Source organism: Protopterus annectens, chromosome 6.part0 (genome assembly GCF_019279795.1).
Source record: "Protopterus annectens isolate FY-2018-M chromosome 6.part0, PAN1.0, whole genome shotgun sequence".
Classification (NCBI taxonomy): domain Eukaryota; kingdom Metazoa; phylum Chordata; order Ceratodontiformes; family Protopteridae; genus Protopterus; species Protopterus annectens.
In genome coordinates this window covers 1,996,790,400-1,996,813,667 of record NC_056737.1, presented here as the reverse complement: position 1 = coordinate 1,996,813,667, position 23,268 = coordinate 1,996,790,400, and the positions used below count along the sequence as shown (strand labels likewise).

Here is a 23,268-nt window from a genome sequence, read left to right as displayed (position 1 = left end):
CTCCTGAACCAACAACTAAACTGCTAGGAATAACAATAGAAAACAATCTTAACTTTGACACTCATATAAACACCACGATAAAATTAGTTAACAAAAACTAGGATCCCTTTACAGAATTAAGCCCTATCTTACACCAGAAGCTAGGACCACTGTAGCCAGAACTCACCTAATCTCCACTCTCCTCTCTGCTTCTCCTATATACACCAATCTCTCTAAAAACAACCTCAATAAACTAGCAACATCCTATAACAATATTACTAGATTTGTAACAGGCTCTCCTTTTAGAACCCATCACTGTCTAAATCTACGATATCTAAACTGGCTAGAACTACTTAACCAGCTCCAACTTCACCAGCTTACAATAATCCACAAGACCCTGTATCAACCTAGCAACACCCCAATACTCTCTACCCTAATTACACCTTATAATAATCTCAAAAATCTACGCTCCTCAAACAAACTACTGATCAATACTACTAAACCCAACAACTCAGCAGGTGAATCCTTATTCTCGAACTCTGTTGGAAAAATATGGAATAAACTACCCTCAGAAATCACTTCTCAGTCTTCTCTCTCACTTTTTAAAAAGAACCTAAAACTATACCTCAATAAACACTGGCTATGCTCCTGTACTAACCCAGACTAATTATTTTCCTATCCTCTATACCTCGCCCTACATCCTTTCTTTTCTTCCATTTACGTATTCTTTAAAGTACTATTATATAACATATATGCATCTTGCACCTGATCATGAAATCACTAAGTGTTTTGCAATTTGTATGTACCTGTGTGTGTGTGTGTGTGTGTGTGGGGGGGTAAAAATTATTATAATTGGCTTTTGTAATACTTGCTGTTTTATAATATCTGTAATAACTTCTGTTTTAACTATGTATGATTTCTTGGAGCTTTTCTCCCCAGGCCTCTACTGAAAATGGACATGTATCCAGCTACACTAGCCCGGTCAACAAATGTAAAATAAAATAAAATAAATAAAATAAATAAATAAATACTAGGTAAACCGTTTTGTATAAAAGGAGGAGGGGATTATTCTTATAAATTACTTGAGTTAGAAACTAAAATGATTCTAAAATTTAAGACGTTGAAGCCCTTTGGACTTCATCTTGAACTGGGTATTTAATTAGTTTATTGTGTATATATATGTGTGTGTGTGTGTGTATATATATATATATATATATATATATATATATATATATATATATATTTTTTTTTTTTTCTGTTGTGAATGCATTAATAATATGTTATATTTATATGAATAATTATTTTTGAGACAGTCTTACACAGTTAAATGATTTTTAAAGTAGAACTTTTTGTAAGAATGGCCACTTTAAATGTTAAGTATATTAATTGATTAATGAAGTTGTCTGTGCCAATTGCTATTAAATTAATGTGTGTGTATATATATATCCGTTGAATAAGACACTTATTGTGATCCATTGAAGGCGAAAGGCCGAGGTACCAGATCGTTTAAGCAATAAAGCAGAGACTGGTAAAAGTGCTGGATTCGTGAGTTGGAGGTAAAGCTCTCTCCAACCAAGACTGAACTTGACAGTCATGAGGAGAAGGTAAATATTTGCACCGCACCACACTCATCACATAGTCTCACTAAATCTACACCACCAAAATCCACACATAGTAACACAAAAACATTTGCAGATGCTCTCAATAATAATTTGTCTAAGCAGAAATGCAAGCAACCTCCATCCCCCAACACAACCCAAATGACACATAGCCCACAGACTCAGTGTGCCACTCAACCACAGCCAATAAGGCAAAACAACGTACCCAACACACTAGTCATAGTTGACTCTATAGTCAGGCCTACTGATGTCCCACTCACCAGGCTAAACAAGGAGAAGGTTACTGTCAGCTGCCTGTCTGGTGCCAGGATCCGCCACGTAACACACGCACTCAGGTCACTCCACAACAAGTACAAATATGACTCTGTCATTGTCCACGTTGGTGTGAATGACCTGAGACTTACCTCCCTGGACTACATGAAAAGAGATATGGAAGAGCTCTACGATCTTGTAGCCCAGACAGGTATGACCCTAGCCCTGAGTAGCATTCTGCCATTGCCCAGAATGATACCGCAGTACAAGGAGAAAATGATTGACTTCAACAATTGGCTAAGCTTCTGGTGTCATTCTAAGGGGATCCAGAATCTGTTTGCTTGGGATGACATGGTTGACAGACCATGATGCTCTGCCACAGATGGCCTGCACCTGTCGCCCCTGGGATTCCGGATACTGGCTAAGGCTTTTGCTGCCCCTATAGTGCCTTTTTTAGGCAGGGTTCAAATAAATTCACCACCATAACAGGAATAGGCAAGCAAAAACTGAGGGTAATGCTACTCAGTGCTAGAAGTCTAAATCTCAAAATGCACTCAGTCGAGGCACTCCTTAAAATGGAGAACATCGATATCTGTGCAGTGACTGAGACCTGGTTCAAGGCTCCAGAGAGCACTCCTGCACTACCAGGCTATAACTCGTACCACACTTTTCAGCCATGTAACCTAGACCGAAACACCAAAGGTGGAGGTGTGTCCATATTCATTGAGGATATCCACACCTCCAGGCTAGTTGCTCAGCATAATGCATCCGAGGTTATCCAAGTGCAACTAACTCTGGGCGAAACTTCAATCCAAATTGTAGCTTGCTACAGATCCCCCACCATGCCCCAGGATTCCCACTCCTCTTTTCTTGATGTACTGGAAAATATTAGGGTTCAACCAAACACCCTAATAATGGGCGACTTCAACTACCCCACCATTAACTGGGAAAACTACTCGCGTACCAACTCCTTAGCTCAACGCTTTCTGGAATTCATAAACTCCAATGCCCTAGATCAACTTATCCACACCCACACCAGGGGCAACAATATCCTAGACGTAGTCATTACCAACATGAGTGACCGGTGTTCCACACCTGAAGTCAACTCCTCGTTGGTCCGATCCGACCATAAGCTAATCACCCTAGATATCCACATACCCCCCCCCCCCCATTAAGGAAACCACAGTAAACAAATTCTCCAAAGCCAACTTCATGCTTCTTAAGACAGAAGTGGTAAACTTCATGACACCCATGCAGATGGACAATACAGTTACAACTGCTGAATCCTATACAAATGCACTCTATAAGCACTTACACGAGTGCATGGATCGTGCTATCCCAAACAGAACCAAGACGCTATCCTCCAAAAAAAGGAAGCCAATCTGGTGGTCCCCTGCCATAAACAAACTGTACAACAGAAGGAAGAAACTGTTGCAAATGTGAGTAAAATCCCATGAGTGGAGGAGCTCCCTGGTCAGCCTCAGTAAAAAGCTGAGATCCCTTATAAGATCCTCCAAAGCTAGCTACGAAAACAAAATCGCCACTAATTCCAAGGGCAACCACAAAGCATTCAATAGCTATGTCAAGAATCTCGATGGCAACACCCAGATCTGCTCTGAGTTGCAGCACAAAGGCACGAAAATTACCGAACCAACTGATATTGCCAACATCCTGGCAGATAGGTTCAGTGCTAACTTTACCCCCCTCTCACCCCCTAAAGGGCCCATATCTATACAGGTAGAATGCAGAGTCCCTGTAATAACAACTATGCAGGTAAAAGCTGCACTCTCTAAAGCCAAAAACACAGCATCCATGGGACTGGACAACATCCCAGGTTGCATTTTACACAAACTTCAGAATGAACTGGCTCCCCACTTAAGCACCATGTTCAATAATAGCCTTGCATCAGGCTTTGTGCCCACTGAATGGTGCACAGCAACAGTTATCCCACTCCACAAAGGGGGAGCCACTACTGATCCCGGGAACTATCGACCTATTAGCCTGATGAACCTGGTCTGCAAGGCCATGGAACGTATCATCATGGAACTCCTAAACAAAGACATTGGTAACCTCCAAACGGGTTCCAGCGTGTAGATCACGAGACAAATGCCCGCGAGCTACATCGCCATAACTAGAAGGCCGCAGCACCGCTAAACTGTAGAGTGGTGCTGCCGAAAGGCAGATACGCCGTGGAAAGCTATGGCGGTAGAAAAACTTACAAAAGCAGACGGCCCCTAAAGCAAACACGCAGACTGTCGAAATACAGTGTACACGGCTGGCAAATACACACTGATCGAGAAGACAAAAACGGCACAACGGTAGTGCTACAAAAGTAATGCAAAAGCATAAATGCAACTATTACTTACTGTTACAGCCCCTGTTGTCCAGGCAAACACAGCAAACGGTCCCCGAGAAGCAGGAAGTAAAATCCACATCACGTACAGTAAAACACAGCACAGCTTACCCAGAGAAATGGTGAAAAAAATACTAGGTCATGTGTTAGGCTATACCCTTAAAGGTACAGACACTGTAGTGTCAGAATCAATACCCCACACACACTATAACCTAGTGAAAAACTAGTTTGTGCACTAGTAGGAAGCATGTCACATCAGGAGGGCTGTAGCATAGGACAAACCCAAATATGAGGCATGCCTGCAACAAACAGTACCTATCCTGTTAGAGCCCCTGAGTGCAGTGTTAGGTGTGAACATGCCAACCTGGTAAAGCATGGAATACTAACCCAGTAGCAGTAACCCATCTCCCACTTCACATCAGTGTAAGTCATGCAGGTCTTGCCAAACCCGCCCAGTTGTCCCTGCAACAGGAGTGTAGACAAGTACGCAGTCCCATGTAGGCAGACAAGGGTGCAACACAGAGGTACCTCCCTATGTAACATCTGCCACTGAAACTGGGACTGGGCCCTACACCCTTATTGGCCAGCAGCAACAACTGGGAGTTAAAGGGGGCCGGTGCAGTACACTCAGAACCTGTGCTGCAATTAGGCTTCGTGGACACCTACCAGATTACAAGCATATGGCAACTCCAGGGCTGTGTTAACTGCAGACATTGAAACCATAGCGGAGAGGCAGTCAGAGATGGGTGGAGTGCACAAAGCTTTACAGGGCCACTGTGACAGTCAGTGCTAATACACACAGTACAAGACAAGGAGGTGTAAAGCGAATAACCCACTGTCTGGAAGGGACTTGCTCCAAGGCTGGTTGTATATCCCGTACCAAGCTAGACTGGCTGTGATGGATTCTGAGAGGCCGTCAACTAGTGCTGCTACCATGCTGGAATCTATGTATCTGTATAGCCCTGGTCTGCTTGGCAACAGATACAGCACAGTGCCCAGCCAACGTGGCAAACCAATGCTGGTGGTGGAGGGGTACCTCTACCATTTGGCACGTGAGGCACCACCAAAACTATACTGGGCATGTATCGAGCGGAGAGTAAAGGCATGCAGAGGACGTGCCATCACTGTTCACCAGGAAGAGGTGAAGAATTGCTAAAATCACTGCCACACCAGTACGGCCCGGATGCAACAATGGCCCAAGTGGCTACACTGCAAGCAGAACTGCGGCAGAGGTCGGTAACTGGTAATGAATTGCCAAGCTTGGTAATGCAGAGTGTCCTAGGCACAGCAGATGACAACGTACTACAGGAGATGCCTTGTCATGCAACCCTTCGACGAAGCATTACCAGGGTACGGCAGCGGGCACGGGTATCCATGGCTACACCTCCAGCAACACTTGCAGATATTGATGTCAGCCAGTATCCACTCCATAGTGACAGCTTCATCCTCCGTAGAAGGTCGGCTATGGATGGTACAGCTTTCTTGGTATTACTTACTACCACACAGAACTTGACCAACCTGTGCAGATCCGACATCATTCTTGGTGATGGCACCTTTTCCACACGGGCTGATATATGTCGCCAGCTATATACATTACATGGCTGTATTGGCACCCCCACCTCAACAAGGATAGTACCCCTGGTGTACTGTCTCATGACACGGAAGTCGGAGTCTGCATACACCACTTTGTGGGAGGTACTGAAGGGTATGGCTGCTGAACAGGGCTGCACCTCGTCTCCACAGTATATTATGACTGATTTTGAGAAGGCAGCAATTCGTGCCAGCCGGAAGGCATTCCCTAAGAGTATTCTGAAGGGATGCCTATTCCATTTTGCACAGATCATCTAGCACCAGATCCAGCATCACCACCTTGTCGCCCTCTATGGCGCGGACACTGCTTTCTCCAGTGCCATCCGCAAGCTAATAGCGTTGGCATTCCTACAATTGGATGATGTTGTCCCTGCTTTTCTGGACATTGTGGCTTCCTTACCAGAATTCTAGACCATCATTATGTACGAGGCCGACCACGCAAGTATGCATCCCCGCTGTTCAGTACAGACACGAATACCATCGTCATACCCTTTGCAGTTTTGGAATGTGTCCGATGTCTCAGAAATGGACTTCCTGCGTACTAACAACCAGGTGGAGGCGTGGCATCATCGGCTGAAGGTATTACTGGGACACCCTACTGTACAGCTAGCCGACCTTCTGTGTGTTCTGCAGCAGGAGCAGAACTTGACGGATACCCAACGTGAATCTCTTCTGAGGGGGATGCCTGTAACACCGCGTAGGAAGGCTATTGTAGTAAGGGAGCATCGCCTAAATCACATCTTAAAACATAAGTGTGACTACAGTGATGTGCAGGATTTCCTCCATGCTGTGGCACATTTCTACAAGTTGTGATACTGTTTGAGTTTAGTACGCACCAAGCACTACATACATCACATTGCATATTCAATTAATAAAGGCTTTGCCCATAGCACACAGGTTCCATGGTACCACTTTCCTGCCCACGTGGCATGCTATGCCAGCCACATTTTCGACTAACTGTTGCACATGGTGGCTTCTAAGGGGGTGCACAGTGTATCACTGTGGGGGTTTGTATGTGCCACCTGTGGTTAGGGTGTAGGGGTTCCCTCAATTCTGACAGGGAATTGTCCACAGTCCTTTGTCACTGCAGCTAATTTGTCATCCTGCTATGTGTCCACATCCAGCTGTCTCACAGGTGAGTGTCACACCGCCTAGGTGCCTGAATCCCCTCCAAACTCTGGATCCCACCCAGTTCGGGTTTGTGAAAGGCAGATCATGCCTCCTGAACCTGATCGACTTCTTTGAGGCAGTCACCAAAGCTGTAGATGAGGGTAAGGTGGTTCACACAGCCTATCTTGACCTCGCCAAGGCTTTCAACACCATCCCCCATTCTGGAATTATAGCTAAACTAGGTATAAATCCCTACGTCACAAGATGAGTTGCCATCTGGCTCACTGACAGAACCCACACTGTAAAAGTTGCAGACTCCAAATCTGATCTCAAAGCAGTGACAAGTGGAGTACCACAGGGTTCTGTCCTGGGACCTCCCTGTTTGGTATCTACTTCTCTGAAGTACAGGCTAACGCAGAAGGCCTCTGGCTAATGAAGTTCGCAGATGACTGCAAACTAGGAGCCATAGTCAAGTCCCCAAATGATGTGGACATCCCACAGAAGGGCCTCACTGAGAACAAATGCCTGGTGTCAGAACCATGGCCTGAAGCTCAATGCCAAAAAGTGCAGTGTCACCCCTTTGGTAAAAACTCTGTACCCACGAACTACCACATAGGCAGCAGTCTACTTAACACCGAATGCGCGATAAGAGACCTTGGGACCCAGGTGGACAGTAGTCTCTCCTTTGATAGTCACATCGCCACAGTAGTCAGGAAGTCCTTCTACGTGGCACACCTCATCATAAAAGGGTTCTCATCCAGGAAAAAAGAGGTCATTGTTCCCCTCTACTCGACACTCATTCGACCCATTATAGAGTACAATGCCCCTTTTGGAATGTACCTCACAAGACATCTGCAGCAGCTGGAAAGGCCACAAAGAGGATTACTGGCCTCAAACAAATGCCCTACACGGACCGCTTCAAAAAACTCCAGCTTTACTCCGTAGCATATCGCCTACTCCGAGGTGATCTCTGCCTAACATATAAAGTTATGTCAAACCCAGAGCTTTTGGACATGCTACTCCTAAAGAAATCCCAATCCCTCCAAGGTGCACGCTCTAGGGAATTAAACCTTGTCACCACAATAAACAGGACATGCTGGAGGGATAGATTCCTGTCCCAGAGACTTCCCATACTCTGGAACAGGCTACCCATCTATGTCAAGCAAAGTTCTTCATTAGCACTCTTCAAGAAAACTCTTGATGAGTGGATGGGAAATAGGAAATACACCCCGGGGATCACTTCCGTGTCTCTGCTCGACAGTGGTACAGGAAAATAACTTTCTTGAGTGGCGTAAGCCAATGAACCTTGTTGGCTAGGCTTACGTAGGTCCTTGGGCCGATAGCCTAGTACCTACCTATGAACCATCCCTCCATCTTTTCCCCTGAACCTTGGCAAATGATCAGCCTACGGGATGCAGCGTTGGTCACAAGTACATTTTTTCAGGTTGAGTTCTCAGTATAAGGTTCAGCAAACTCGATCTGGGGATGGAAGGCAGTGGAGGTGTATTATGGGTAAGGGGAGGAGTTGCTGGTTCGGATCTGTTACGGATCTGTAACCCACAGGTTGAAGACAAATGAAGTACTACTACTCGGATGGAATGTTATTGTGAGTACATAATTTCTTTATATAGATATATGTACATATACACACAGTGAATATAAAAAGTATACATGCCCCTGTTAAAATGCCAGGTTTTTGTGATATAAAAAAATGAGACCACAATAAATAATTTCAAAACTTTTCTCACCTTTAATGTGATCTATAACCTGTACAATTCAATTGAAAAACAAACAAATCTGTTAGGGGAAAAAATGTTAAAAATAAAAAACGTACCATATGCTGGTTGCATAAGTGTGTACACCCTTAAACTAATACTTTGTTGTGTGTGCGCACCCTTAAATTAATACTTTGCTGAAGCACCTTTTGATTTAATTACAGCATTCAGTCTTCTTGGGTACATACCTGCCATCAATTAGAGAGACTCTGATTAACCCCAGATAAAGTTCAGCTGTCCTGGTAGGATTTTCCTGACATTTACTCAATTGCCTGCTACAGCAAAAGCCATGGTTTTCAGAGAGGAGCTTACAAAGCATCAAAAGAATCACATTGTTGAAAGATATCAGTCAGGAGAAGGGTGCAAAAACATTTCCACAGCATTGGATATACTATGGAACAAAAAGTGGAGAAAATATGGGACAACAGTGACGTTGTGAAGAACTGGACGTCCCTCCAAAATTTATGAAAAGATCAGATGAAAACTGGTCAGGGAGTCTGCCAAGAGACCTGCAGGAACACTGAAGGAGCTGCAGGAATTTCTGGCAAGTACTGGTTGTGTACTATATGTGACAACAATCTACTGTATTCTCCATATGTCTGGACTATGGGGTAGGTTTGCAAGATGGAAGCCTTTTTTTTACACAAAAAAACACCCAGGCCCGGCTAAAATTTGCAAAACAATACATTGTCTCCCAAAAGCATGTAGGAAAATGTGTTATGCTCTGATGAGACCAAGGATGAACTTTTTGGCCTCAATTCCAAATGGTACGTTTGGCGCAAAAACAACACTTTGCATCACCAAAAGAACACCATCCCCACGGTGAAGCATGGTGGTGGCAGTGTCATGCTTTGGGATTGCTTTTCTTCAGCTGGAATTGGGACTTTAATTAAGGTGGAGGGAATTATGAACAGTTCCAAATACCAGTCGCTTTTGGCCCAAAACCTTCAGGCATCTGCTAGGCAGCTAAAGATGAAGAGGAATTTCACCTTTCAACACGACAATGACCAGAATCATACATCCAAATTAACAAAAGAATAGCTTCACCAGAAGAAAATTGAAGTTTGAGTGCCCCAGCCAGAACACAGACCTAAATCCAATAGAAAATTTGTGGTGCGAACTGAAGATGGCTGTGCACAAGAGATGTCCTCACAATCTGACAGATTTGGAGCACTTTTGCAAGGAAGAGTGGGCAAATATTGCCAAGTCAAGATGTGCCATGCTGACAGACTCCTAACAAGAAGACTGAATGTTGCAATTAAATCAAAAGGTGCTTCAACAAAGTATTAGTTTAAGGGTGTGCACACACAGCAAAGTATTAGTTTAAGGGTGTGCACACTTATGCAATCAGCGTATTGTACGTTTTTTTATTTTTTATATTTTTTGCCCACCAGATTTGCTTATTTTTAAATTGAGTTGTACAGGTTATAGGTCACATTACAGGTGGGAAACGTTTTGAAATGATTTATTTTGGCCTCATTTTTTTATATCACAAAAACCTGGCATTTTAAGGGGTGTGTACTCTTTTATATCCACTTTAATAAATATATATATATATATATATATATATATATATATATATATATATAATGTATATATATATTGCATTTGTGAGTAAGTAAAAGTGCATATGTGCGGTAACATCTCTTCATTAACTGGTGTGTGAACTGGCCACTTTGTGTGCATGTGTGACAGACACACAGATTCATAGAAGATGAAATGTACAACTTGTCTATTATTATGTTGTACAGTAAAGTTTCTGTTTTTTCATTTTTAAATTTATTATCATGAAAATATGGTCTTTCTGTGAAGGAGTCTTGTAAAAAGAAAAATAAATGTCTGTTTTCAAAGTAGTTGTGGCCACAAATAGAGATTAAATGTTTTCTGAACACCAGGGCTAGAAATCTTTACTCCAATAAAATGCTTTTTTGAGATTTTATGAACCATGTCAATGCATCTCTGTCATTTGTATGGCCATTCATGAAACAGTTGTAAGTCTTGGACTCCATTGTGTTTTGTACTGCATCTATGCTTATTCTAAATGTATTACAGGCTATCCGAATGCCCAGTTTCTGCAACAGGACTTCGTCAAAACTGTTGGTAGTTTGTTTGCTAAAAAAAAAATCATGCAGAAAAAGTTCAAAAGTAATGTTGGATTTGGGATTAGCAGTAGTTTACTCTAATTATTATTATTATTATTTGAACATATTTGGTACTTAACAGTGCTTAATAACATAGTCATCTCCTCCCTCCATCCTGCTTTTTTCAGTATGTTTATCTAGTAGTTTTATAATACCTGTGCGTAATGTAAAGTTGTTTAAGATTAATCTAAATCTGTTTTATAGTTTGAAAAGAATTGTCACAAGAGTCTCCCCTATATGATGCAGAAACTTTGAAACATTCCCAAGTCTGAACTATTTAGTTGATTTATTGTTGTATAGGTCTAACTTTTTTCTGTCTTAAATATCCCATCCCTAGAAGGTCAGTTAATGCATTATATAGTACTTGACTGGTCAGGAGAGGGCAGTTAACACAGTGAAGTTCAGTGCTGGCACATTCCTTTCCAAAAAAGCATTCTTTCAGGACTAAAAAATCTTAAAGCAACCGGCAGTTTGATTAAAAATGTGTGTTGTGGAAGAGAATAAAAATGTGTGTTGTGGAAGAGAAGTATTAATGAAGTAGCATGATTAGATATCTGATGTGAATGTCAAGCTTTAAGTAAAGGATGAAATTAGGTTTAACTGTGGTTAGCAGTTCTTCACCAGAATGCCCAGGCGTGAATTAGCTTCTACGTATCAGTTAATCAAGTATGGCTTCTGAGCTGGTATAAGAAGAGATAATAAACTAACTTATTGTAGCTATAAGATTATGGATTTGATGACAAAAAGATATGGGAAATGGCTAAATGATAACAGAATATGTGACTGCGGTAGTAAAACAAAAAATAAAAATGACAGAATTATGTAGTAGGAGTAATACAGTAATCCGTAACAATTATAAAATTTAAATCCAATAGCTTTATTCAGTAGCCTGTTGTATTCTCTACCTAATTAGTAACTATAGTGAGTAGCAGTTAGCTGGGCCCAGTGGATCTGGATGCAGTAAATTCAAAGGAATATCTCCAGATAATCTAAATGAATAGTTCCAAATTCCGTAACTGTAATGCAAATATGCAGTGTTAGCAGAGAGTCAGGCAAGTAAGAAAAGTATCTAACACAGGCAATCTGTACTCTAGTGCAGTGCTGTAGAGCAGTAACTTTGTGTGGTAACAGTACAGTAGTCAGTAACAGGTAAAAATGCAGCAACAGCAGTGATCAAACTGTGCAATCAGTAACTGAGGTAATAAGTTAATTTGGTTTATATCTGCATAGCATCAGTGTCAACACTGCAGTATTATCTTATATGTTGCCAGTAGTGAACGACAATATGACAGTAGCAAAGCGCAACAGTGTAATATTATTTTGTAGCACCACAGTACTCAGAACACAAGTACTATTTTCAGCAATGCATCCAGAAAAATTGCAGTCAGCAAGTTAATAAACTAAAAAGGCAAGTAGTAAAATCGATCACAGTAGTGCAACAAAGATGGCAGAGAGAAGGCAGTAACAGTTATATCATATACAAGAAGGATGAAGAGGTCACCTTTACCTGTTGTAGACTAAGCACTACTTTTAGTTACCTAATAGAATAAAAACTGGCTTGCGTGCTGTGCTTCTTTTGTACTATGGAAAAAGCCAGTACTACTATGTCGTCGATTCTTTTAAGCATGGAACAGCTGTAGTGCTTTCATTTTCATTGGCAAGTTGATTAACCCATTCAACTAGAACAGCTTCTGTGAGTGCTGCTGTGTAGTCATTGAAACAAAATGTCTGATATCCTTCGTTTTCAGCGTCATTAGCTGAGACACGTCTGTTTACACACCAAGTGCTACAAGTTTCCTTGTCACCTATGGCAGTAACAATTTGTAAAGTAGAGAAACAGTAATCATTACTTACATTGAATTTGCATATATTCAAAAGGTAATGCTTTTACTAAAAAATGTGTTAACTGAAGATCACATCCTTAAAAAGTTGTCTTTATGTGTACTGTATATCTTCCTACTATTTTAAACAATTCCTTGAATTCCTCCAACTCTTTTAAGACCATAACTAATTTATGTCCTTGCATTCACTGCTGCAGTATTCTTTATATTTAGGATTTCCTGTCATTGGAAGCCCGACGTTCGAACCGTGTTCCAAAGCCTGCTGTTGCTTTAAGGTATGCCGAACATCACATGCTCCCTCTCTGGAATTGTTCACAGATGCATCAGATGTGGGAAGGGGAGCAGCATTTGCCTCCCTAAAGGTACAGGGGTGTGGTCGTCTCTTTAGCGGAAGTAGCATATCATTGTCAAAGAGATGAGAGCTGTTATGCTAGTTCTTTAGGCTTTTCATCCTCTTTTGTCTCCAGGGCCTCTCGTGGTATTTACAGACAACAGTGATGTGGGTATATAAACAAACAGGGAGGAACAAGATCTTACCTTCATTGCTGGATTGCACTCTTGGTTTGGGATCTTGCTGTCAAGTGTTGAGTGACTCTTCAGGCAGCTTACATCCCTTCAGGACAAAACCTTATGGCAGACACACTGAACAGGTCCGTAACTCAGTCCCACAAAAGGATACTTCACAGGGATGTGTTTCTGGACATTGTCCACCAGTAGAGTTCTCCTCAAGAAGATTTATTTGCCTCCCCTCTGAACAGACAACTTCCTCTATTTTGTGCCAGATTCCCAGGTCTTCTGGTGTGGAAGGTGGATGCCCTTTACTTTTCTTGGAAAGGGATTTTTTTATGCATCCACTTTTCCAAAAGTACTGGTCAAAATTTGACAGGATACTCCCAAAATCTTGTTAGTGACTCCCTTTTGGCCACAACAGCATTGGTTCCCTCTAATTCTGCATTTAGCCAAGGGCAGTCATCACAAGTTACCTCACAGGCTGCATCTACTCACACAAGACAAGGGATCTCTCATCCATCCTCATCTGTCCACTCTTCAGCTGACACTGTGGGTGATAGGATTTTGATTCCACATTGACACCTTTTTTCTGAGGACATGCTGAAGGTCCTGCAGGAGGCCAGGAAACCTGCTACTAGGAAAATCCACTACTAGGAAATCTTACTTATCTAAATGGAAGAGGTTTTCTGTTTAGTGTCTTTCTCATAACTTGGACCCACTTACTGTGGATATTCCTTTGGTCCTATCTTATTTGTGTGAGTTGCTCAATATTGGTATGCCCCATTCTTCTATTAAGGCCTGTTTATCAGCTCTGTCTGCTTACCTGTCTTTATCTTCTCCTTTGATGCTAAACAGTTCCTTAAAGGCGCTCTTCATATGAGACCTCCGAGGAAGCCTGTTCCTCCTTCCTGGGATCTTAATTTTGTTTTGGAGAAGCTGATTTGGGCTCTTTTTGAGCCTGCTGCTTCAGCTTCTTTGCAACTTTGTTCTTGGAAGACTTTTCTTTTGTTGGCCCTTTCTTCTGCCAGATGGATGTCTGAGCTTCATGCCTGTTCTTACATACTGATCCTTCCTTTATGTCACTTAATCAGTCTATTCATTTGTTTACTTTTTCACTTCGCCACAATCTGACAATGAGAGGGTGCTGCATAGTTTGAACATATATAGACAACCCCAATTTTATTTGGATAAGACTAAAGCTATTAGAAACTCTGATCAGTTTGTTTCTTTTCATCCTAGGTCCTTAGGATTAGCTGTATCCAAACAAACTATTTCTTCTTGGATTTCAAAGGCTGTTTCTTTTTGTTATACTTTTCTTGGTAAAAGCCTTCTTTTTTCTGTAATGGCTCATTCTACTAGAGCTGTGGCTTCTTCTGATGCTTTTTTCAAGAGTATATATATACTAATTTTATTCATGAAGCAGCTACCTGGACTTCTGTGCCTACATTTATCAAGCACTATAAGTTGGATGATATCTCCAGAACTAGAGCTGGTTTCTCTAGTGCCATTCTTCATGGCTTCCTAGAGGGCTCTACTGCTATTTCCTCCTCCGAAGTTGCTTCCTGAGCTTTGGCGCACTCCCAAACATAAAGAATACTGAAGCAGTGCTCTCCCAAACATAAAGAATACTGCAGCAGGGAATGTTAAGGACATAGAAGAGTTGTGTAAAATCTTACCATAATGGTAGATGTCCTTTCCTTCACTGCTGCAGTATTTGCTGCTCCCATCCTTCCCCTTAGTTCTTTACCTTCCTGGATGTACTGGTTACCTCCTGGGTTTCCTTAGACTGCTGTTCCTACTGGGGCAATCAGTTCTGAGGATGGTATGTCCAGATGTCACCTTTATGCAGTACACTATCTGAGGAGTATGTGTGTGATGTTTGGCATAGCTTAAAGCAACAGTAGGCTTTGGTATACTGGCTGGATGTCGGGCTTACAGTGGCAGGGAATCCTAAAGGTAAAGAATACTGCAGCAGTGAAGGAAAGGACATCTACTGTTCTGGTAAGATTTTACACAACTGTATTTTTTTTTTTTTTTACATACTTCATTCATGACAGTTTTAGTGACTTTTATTAGTTGCCATTGGCAACTGCTGGTCTGGTTTGGCTGATGTGGAAAGAGGACAGTGGCATACAAGATCTGGAGTATAACTACTGTAGAGTTTTCAGTGTCCATTTCTGCGTTAGGAAGAAAGTGCCAACTGATTTTCACAGGAAATGTCAAGTAGAATAGTCCTAATTGGTGGAATGTAGTAAGAGTTGGTGAGCAGTTTTAAGTAAGCACAGCCTAGAGTGTACTTTGAACAGTCTGTGGTTGAAGGCTGATAAGGGAAGCAGGAGAGCTTCAAAGTTTTGGTGATGGTACAAACACCTCCCCAAAAAACATATTTGGCTTTTAAAAACTCACCATGTATGTTGTGATTTCCAACACCTTTCTTACATGGGCAGTGATTTAACTTTTCTTGAAAGCACTTGCTTATTGCGTACTAGTTGTTTGATCTCAAAGGAGTCATCCCATGAGACACTTGGCCCATGAGGATCTGAGATCAGAATGTAATCTGCACATTCTAATCTTGGGTAGATCTTAATTGACTTGGGAATCACTGTGATCATGCCTTTAAACATTTCTCCATAAAAAGCTTCCCACTGCAAATGCTGCATGAAAAGATCCTCTAGAAGTGGTGTTAGATCTATTTTCACCATAAACAAATCAGAGCAGCAGTGCAGGATTTTAGTTGTTTTAGGTTTCTTTTGGGATAAAGGGCCTTTTCAGAAGCTATCATGGTTGAGACTGGTCTTAGGCATTCAGGCTTCTTCTAGGACTTTTTCATCATTGTGTTTACCTTCAAGGATGTCACTCACTGTAAGGTTCAAAAACATTAAAATGTTAAGGTTGTACTCCATTTTGCATTTACCACTTCATCATGTTTTTTTATTTTAATGCACTGACCCATTTATCATGCTCAAGTTTGTGGGAAAGCACAGATGACTTCTGGTTCCATTGAGGAGGAATTTGGAGCATGGGCATATGACTGTCATGGCCATGAAATACATCTGGATGGATTGTCCTTAAAATACCATAGTTTAATAATGCCATGCCATACAAGTGAAGTTAAACGATTTTAAACAAAGTGACCAATGACACCAAGCAGTCTAGATTCAGCAAGCCTGGATCTCGCCTATGCCATAAAGTGCAGAAGTACTAGAAATTCAAAGTGCAGAAAATTGCAGTCGCAACAGCAGGAAAAAAAGTTTAAATAAAGCAGCAATTCAGTTGAATACTCCCACAAGAGTGTGGATCACAAACCTTCCTAGTATGAAATAACTGGTCTGGAATCCAAATGCTTAAACCAGAACAAAGACACTTAGAATAACAGACACAATAAGTCTTCACCAGCAATTCCCAACTTAGAATGGTGTAGGCTACACTCTCCTGTCACAAGAGTGTTAACCACAATCCTTCCTAATGTAAAATAACTGGTTTGTAGCCCAAGTGCTTAAACCAGAACTGAGACCCTTTCATAATAACCGGTACAGTAAGCCTTCAATCAGCAATTCTCAGCTTAGAAGGGTGTAGGCTTTCCTGACCACAAGAGTTTAGACCACAAATCTTCCTAATGTAAAACAACTGGTTTGGAACCCAGGTGCTTTAGCAAGTACAATAATCCTTCAACCAGCAATTCCCAGCTCAGAAGGGGAGAGGCTACCCTCTCCTGCCACAAGAGTGTAGGCTCCAAACTTAATATAGGACAATTGGCCTTAAGCCCAGGTGCTTAAACCAAAATTAAGAGGCTTAGAATAACTGTTGCAGTGTAATCAGGCTATTAACAAGCAATAATAAGTACAGCAGAATAAATGCAATTGAACAATTTTAAGAAGCAAAAGCAAAACAAAGTAGTAAAGTAAGAGGAAACACAAGTACAGTAAACACAGCTGAATAAAGTGTATTTTTTAAGTTGTGGGAAAGGAGGAAACAGAAGATAATTCAAGGTTAAGAAACTAAGGGGGTGGGCCTTCCCAGCTGATCTCTCCATACTCAGTAGAATGAGCTGATGAGATATGACTGGGATGAGTGACCAAAATCAGATTTACAGTAGGAGAGGCCAGCTCAAAAGCCACCAAGTTTAAGAATGCAACAGGAATGCTATTTCTCAGTTCCTCCGACTAATTTGCTGTTTGCAGAGGAATCTTTTGCTAACTTGTCTAACTGACCCCCTAGCCAAGACCTCTTAAAACAACAGAACAGAAAAGTTAAAAACAAAACAAATGCAGTACAATAAAAAGATAAAAAATAGAAGTAACCAAACCTTAAATGAAAAAACTTCAATTCAAAATAAAATGCAGACAGAGATCAGCAATATTCAGGCAGAGTACATCAATCAAGCTAAACAAGCACTCCACCTAAATAGAGAGATGCCTCCAAATATTTCTATCTAAATGAGGAATGCATTTTCTCAACTCCTCCCACCAACTAGCTGATATTATTCGCTGTTTGGAAAGGAATTCTTTGCTAATGGGGATTTACCAGTGGGAACTGAAGAAGGATGGACTGAGTGGGAGAGAATGGATTTGTAGACAGTGAAATGTAGAGTTATGTATGACTTAATGAAGTGCTTTATGTAAAGAGGGTGGAAAAGATATCCTACAGATAAAAAGGCATATGAATCTGCAGAAGATTCAGATGAGCCTAGAATAATTGTGGATGAGATGTAAAGGGGAGCGAGCAAGAAGGGACTATTATTATGAGTATTACTGACAATGATGTGTGGCTGTAGTAATTTCACATACTCTGTAAAGATTTAGCTTACGCATGTGAAAATAATTTGGTATCAAACTCAACTTTTTTTTTTATTTTTCTGCTTGTAGTTCTTAATATATTGACACTGCTGACATTTGAAAATGTGCTGTTTTTACAGTCTCTGTTCTCTGATGAATTGACTGACTTTGACCAAACTGATAAACTAGATGCAGGGGATACAGGTGCCTTAACTGCCAGCCATTTAATCAAAGCTCATTCAGTCAAAACTGGTCCATTTAAGTGAAAGGTAAAGTGACCCATGCAGGACGTACTTCTCAACCTCTTAGAGCAAGAAATCTGGATAAAGCCATCAATAAAATAGGACAAAGGCCCAAAAATATGGGCAATTTTTAAATATTGCTCTTACAAACTTATAACGTTGATAAAATAACAGGTTTTGCATTAACATGAATTTTCTGAAGGGTATGAAGTCTGAAACTCAAATGTCTGTCATTATTTTTTAACTTTAGTCTATAATGATTTGCCACTAATTTGCCAGAAAACCGCAATTTTTGGAAAAATGGACCGAAATATGAGGCAAAACTCTGGACATTCTGCGAAAATATGTAAAGTTGAGAAGTATGATGCAGGGAACCTTTCTCAATCTGTTATAAATGCCTCTGTGTCACCAAACCTCAGTGTAAGTTGTAATTTCTTTTAAAGTCTGCCTGTTTTGCATGTGCATCTCTCTCCATTTGAAGTGGTGGGTAACAGCAGTGGGGGGGGGGGGGGGGGTAATGGGTTTTCCAGATGAGTGGTGAGCATTGCTCCTGTCAAAAATTCTCCTCTGAGTTACCTTTTTTCAGCATAGTTCACTGAAAAATGTTAAAGGAATAATAGTTCATTTGACAAAAAACATGGTTTTACTCACCCTGACAGATTGGTAACATATTTGATCTTGCTCTACAACTTTAAATGTATGCTTTCAGATTTATTTGACCTAGGACAGATTTACTATCATGCTTTTATGTGGTATTAGGTGCTACATAAAGTGCTGGTCAGTCTTTATTTTTGGCAGTAAATGAATTTTCAGGTTACAAAATATGTACAGCACTTAGTTTTTATACACATGGACATTATAAGCTCGTATGGCTTTGATGCACACGGAGTTAGAGAATTGTATATTAGCTTGTTATGTGAACAGAGTGCTAGTGAAACCTGACTTGATATTTGTTTAGTTTGTTGTGAATAACTGTAACAGAATCACTTGTAGTCAGTATATTAGCTGTCTGTATTTATTGAAATTCAGCTGCTTTTCTATCACTGCCGTTATACATGATATTTTTCTTCTGTGAAAATACAATTGATTGTTCCAAGAAAACTGACATTTAAATTGTATGATTTAATCCAGGTATCGGTTGAGTGGTATGGTTTTGCCAACTTTGAGGGAATGGATGGAAAAAACCTTTGGAGCAAGTTTAGATCACAAAAGTGTATCCAGAGTAAGTATAAAGCCAATGATTCATTTACTTCTATTTTACCCTGTACCCATCACAGAAATGAGCATGCATGTTAGGTTGCATATCACGAGTTTTATTTATTAAAAGGTGTATATTTTGTATGTCTTGAAAAACTGATAAAAAATAATTAGTTAAAAGAAACTTATTTGCATTTGTAAATACAAAATAGAAGTGATGATGCTGAAGAATATCTCCTTGTCCTTATTCTGCAGCACTTCTGTTTACATTTTCTTAGTTCCAACTCATGGCAGGTGCACACATACCCAAAATTTTCAGCAACTTTTTAAATGTGATTTTTGAAACAGTGTTGTGCAGTAAGTATTTGTGATTAAAAAAAACAAAAACTTCTGTAGTCAGAAGCATTTTATTTTTTATTTCTGCCTAATAACCATCATGTTCGAACAGGTCTTCCTTCACCACGAGTGAGAACCAGTTTTGAAAACTATAATACATGCAGCAATTGGGACTTTTCCCCTTAATAACCCTATCCCTACTCCTCATGACTGGTGTGGGAACCTGCAACATTGCAGGTGGCATTCTACACTCTCCCTGTGGTGTGTATGTACTGTCATGCAACTTGAGAGCTGCTGTCACCGACTTGAGATTAAGTCCACATGCTGTGGTCCTATGGTCATTGCAGATGCACAATCCTCCATTTGGGAGTAATTAGTCAAGTGGGGTGTAACCTTCCTCACCCTAGGATGAGTGAGTTGAGATAAGCTACTAAGGTACTTATTCCCATGACAGCACTGAAAGTAAGTTGGATAAAAATTACAGTGTTACTGTTTAACAGTTTACAAGGAAATGAGTACACATGCACTTAGAATTTGTTTTCATATACAGTCTATTTATTTATTTTCCTGCCTTGGAAATATGCTGCAAACTGCATTTGACAGGTTTGTGGGTGTTATGTACGTTGTTTTCATATGTTTGTGTGTGTGTGTGTGTGTGTGTGTGTGTGTGTGTGTGTGTGTGTGTGTGTGTGTGTGTGTGTGTGTGTGTCTATATATCTATATATGTATATATATTTATATATATATATATATATATATATATATATATATGTATATGGGTCTACTTTACAAGAGCGAAATGCTAGTAGACCGAATTTTAAAATGCCGAGATGAGAAAATTGAATCCTGACAACTTACATTGCAGACTATTAAAATAACGAAATTCAATAAGCCGATTCTCAAAACACCAACTTAACCAACGCAGACATGTGACTTTACCCCATAACCGATGTAACCATACAAATCCTACAAAAGAAAACATTGTAAGTCATATTTCCAACTCTGCAAAACCCAAAGTAAAAAGTCCAAATTAACTCCCGTTTAATACAATTACAAATGTAAGAACTCATGCTACATAAACATAGCACTGTCACTTTAAAACTCCGTGTTACGTACCTAACTCACCTAAACCCCGCCTAACAACCATTACCCGCATACTAATAGCAAATCTCACTGAATATTCATGAATCTATCTATACCACCCGCATGAATATTCATTGGAAATTCCTCAATCCATTATCACATTTATTTTATTTATTGCTTTTACGTGTTTGCAGGGGCTGCACCCCCAACCTCCCCCCTGCAAATTAAATATACCAACTCTGAGATCGTACTATGCTGTGGAAATTAGCAATTGTCCTGTTCTGCTCAGCTGGCAAAGTCAGCATTTTCAATGTTCAGTCTTGTAACTGTCGGTATAGTAAAGTTTCAGTCATCTGAAACTTTGATATTTTCATCTCAGTGTTTTAAAAGTCAGTCTACTGGCATTTCGCTGTTGTAAAGTAGACCCATGTACATATATATGTGTATATCATTATTTTCACCTCTTAGTACCACTGCTTGAAAGTACTTTGTCAACTGTTTATTTCTTATCAAGAAAGCTATAATCTTTTCAGAGTGCGTTTCATCCTCTCTAACTAGTCGGACTGATGCAACAACTGCAGCATGAGAAGTGCTCGGCAGTTAACACTTTTCCAGGCTGTCAGGAGTAGCTGCATCTTCTTATGCATCACATATGTCTGTCTCTGCATATTTTCCTTGCAGCACTTCCCTTTTGATAGGTAAAAAGGGACTCTGGTGGTATTATCTTTTTTTTGTGAGATTATAGTTTATTTAGGAGTTGTGTGAATAATGTTCTTTTTCTGTATCTTTTTTTATTAGCTAATTGTTCTGATTCATTTTAAGGCGGTTTATTTCCTAAAGTACCTTCCTCAGCAGAAGTAGTGTGTCTGTTTTCGCTCTTCCTAAAATCAGAGATCTTCCAAAAAACTTTCCTCCAAGTATCTCACATTTTTTCTGCTGCCAGTACTGCAGAAATGTCTGCTGTCCAAATTATGGAAAAGTCTACAGCTAGTTTAAAAGTGTTAATGATTCCCACTGTAATAATAATGGATGCATGGCAGCTGAGATTCCCTTTATCCCAGTTCAACCCTTGGGTTTCACGTCAAGTGCACTGATGTCTGCCTTTCTCTTTTCACCTCTTCTACAGAGATGATAAATTGGCAGAGGCCTTACTCAAAACTCTGGGCTGACGCTTCAGTGTTCCTTCTCCCTGTTTTTTTTTTCTCCTGCTTTGATATCGCTGGAACTAATGACTTTGGCACTGGTACTACAATTCTTTAAGCTGGCATCACATGTCAAATTGCAGTCCCTGATACTAATGATTTTGGCATTGGTACCACAATTCTTTAAGCTGGCATCACGTCAAATTGCAGTAAAATGTCAGTTCTAGCACTGGTCCTAATGGTGGTAGTCCTCCTATCACTCATGATGTCACAGGTCCCTGTCCTGTCAACACTGGTAGTTCTGATTCCATTTCTTACATTGTTACTGATAACTGTGTTGATGCTGGTGCTTAGATTTGTTCTTGGTTAGTTACCTGAAAACCGCCGTACAGTGTGTGCTCCTAGCTTCTAAGACAAACGAAAAGTAGCATATTGATATATAGTCGAAAAGAAGAATGTCATTTTTACTGCATGGCATTTTAAAAGGAGGAAAAGTATTTTGCTCTCACACAAAGTACATGTTTGCTTAGTCATAGGCAAGTAGGGTAAAGACACTTTAATAGTTGTGCTTTTCCACTAATACAGCTTTTTGTTCTTTAAAGTCCTCTCTGCCTCTTTGTTCCCCTGGGAAGATACCTCTCTCTCTCTCATAATAATCAGGTTTCTTTTGCTGCTGTACTGACTTTCATTTCTGAAAAGCCTTTATGAACTGGAGACTGAGGCCATACACGATTGTTTTTTTTTTTTGCAGGCTACTTCCTTTCCCCCCTTTTTCTTCTGCTATGAATCTGACACATTTGCTATTAAAACTGGCATGCCGTGTGTCCCGTATGCCATTCAAGTTCTCCTCTCTTAGAAAATTTTGTGACTTGATGTAGACTTACTGCAGTATTGAACTAAATGCTTGCCTGATCCTTGCATTCAACGTGTCTTATTGTTAGCGCTGCATTCACCAGTACCGAGGAAGTCCGTTGCAGTGAGTACGCATGTGTCGTGTAGTAAGAACGTGGGGTATAGTGCTCTGTATCTGTACTTGGTCTACCACTAAATCACTGGACCAGGCCATTCTGCATTGCGTTGTTTGTAGTCCATCCAAGCAATATACAAGGATAAGCAGTAATTGAGAGTCTGTGTGAGCTTAGGCATAGGTGTGTGTGTGTGTGTGTGTGTGTGTGTGTGTGTGTGTGTGTGTGTGTGTGTGTGTGTGTGTGTGTGTGTGTGTGTGTTGGGGGGGGGTTCACACTGGTTAATCTCTAGCAGCCCACAAACAACATTGCTAAGTTAATACCTACGCAGTGAGAGCAGAAATTAAATAGATGAAAG

At 40.6% G+C, this 23,268-nt stretch overlaps 1 protein-coding gene across 1 annotated transcript in view; it reads left to right on the top strand.

Moving 5' to 3' along the window:
- Positions 1-23,268, top strand: part of AGPS (alkylglycerone phosphate synthase) — a 1,624,661-nt gene that overhangs the window by 406,688 nt on the left and 1,194,705 nt on the right. The window contains exon 3 of the mRNA XM_044075311.1: positions 19,319-19,409. Within this exon, the coding sequence (XP_043931246.1) occupies positions 19,319-19,409 (91 nt within the window). The remainder of the gene's footprint in view (positions 1-19,318; positions 19,410-23,268) is intronic.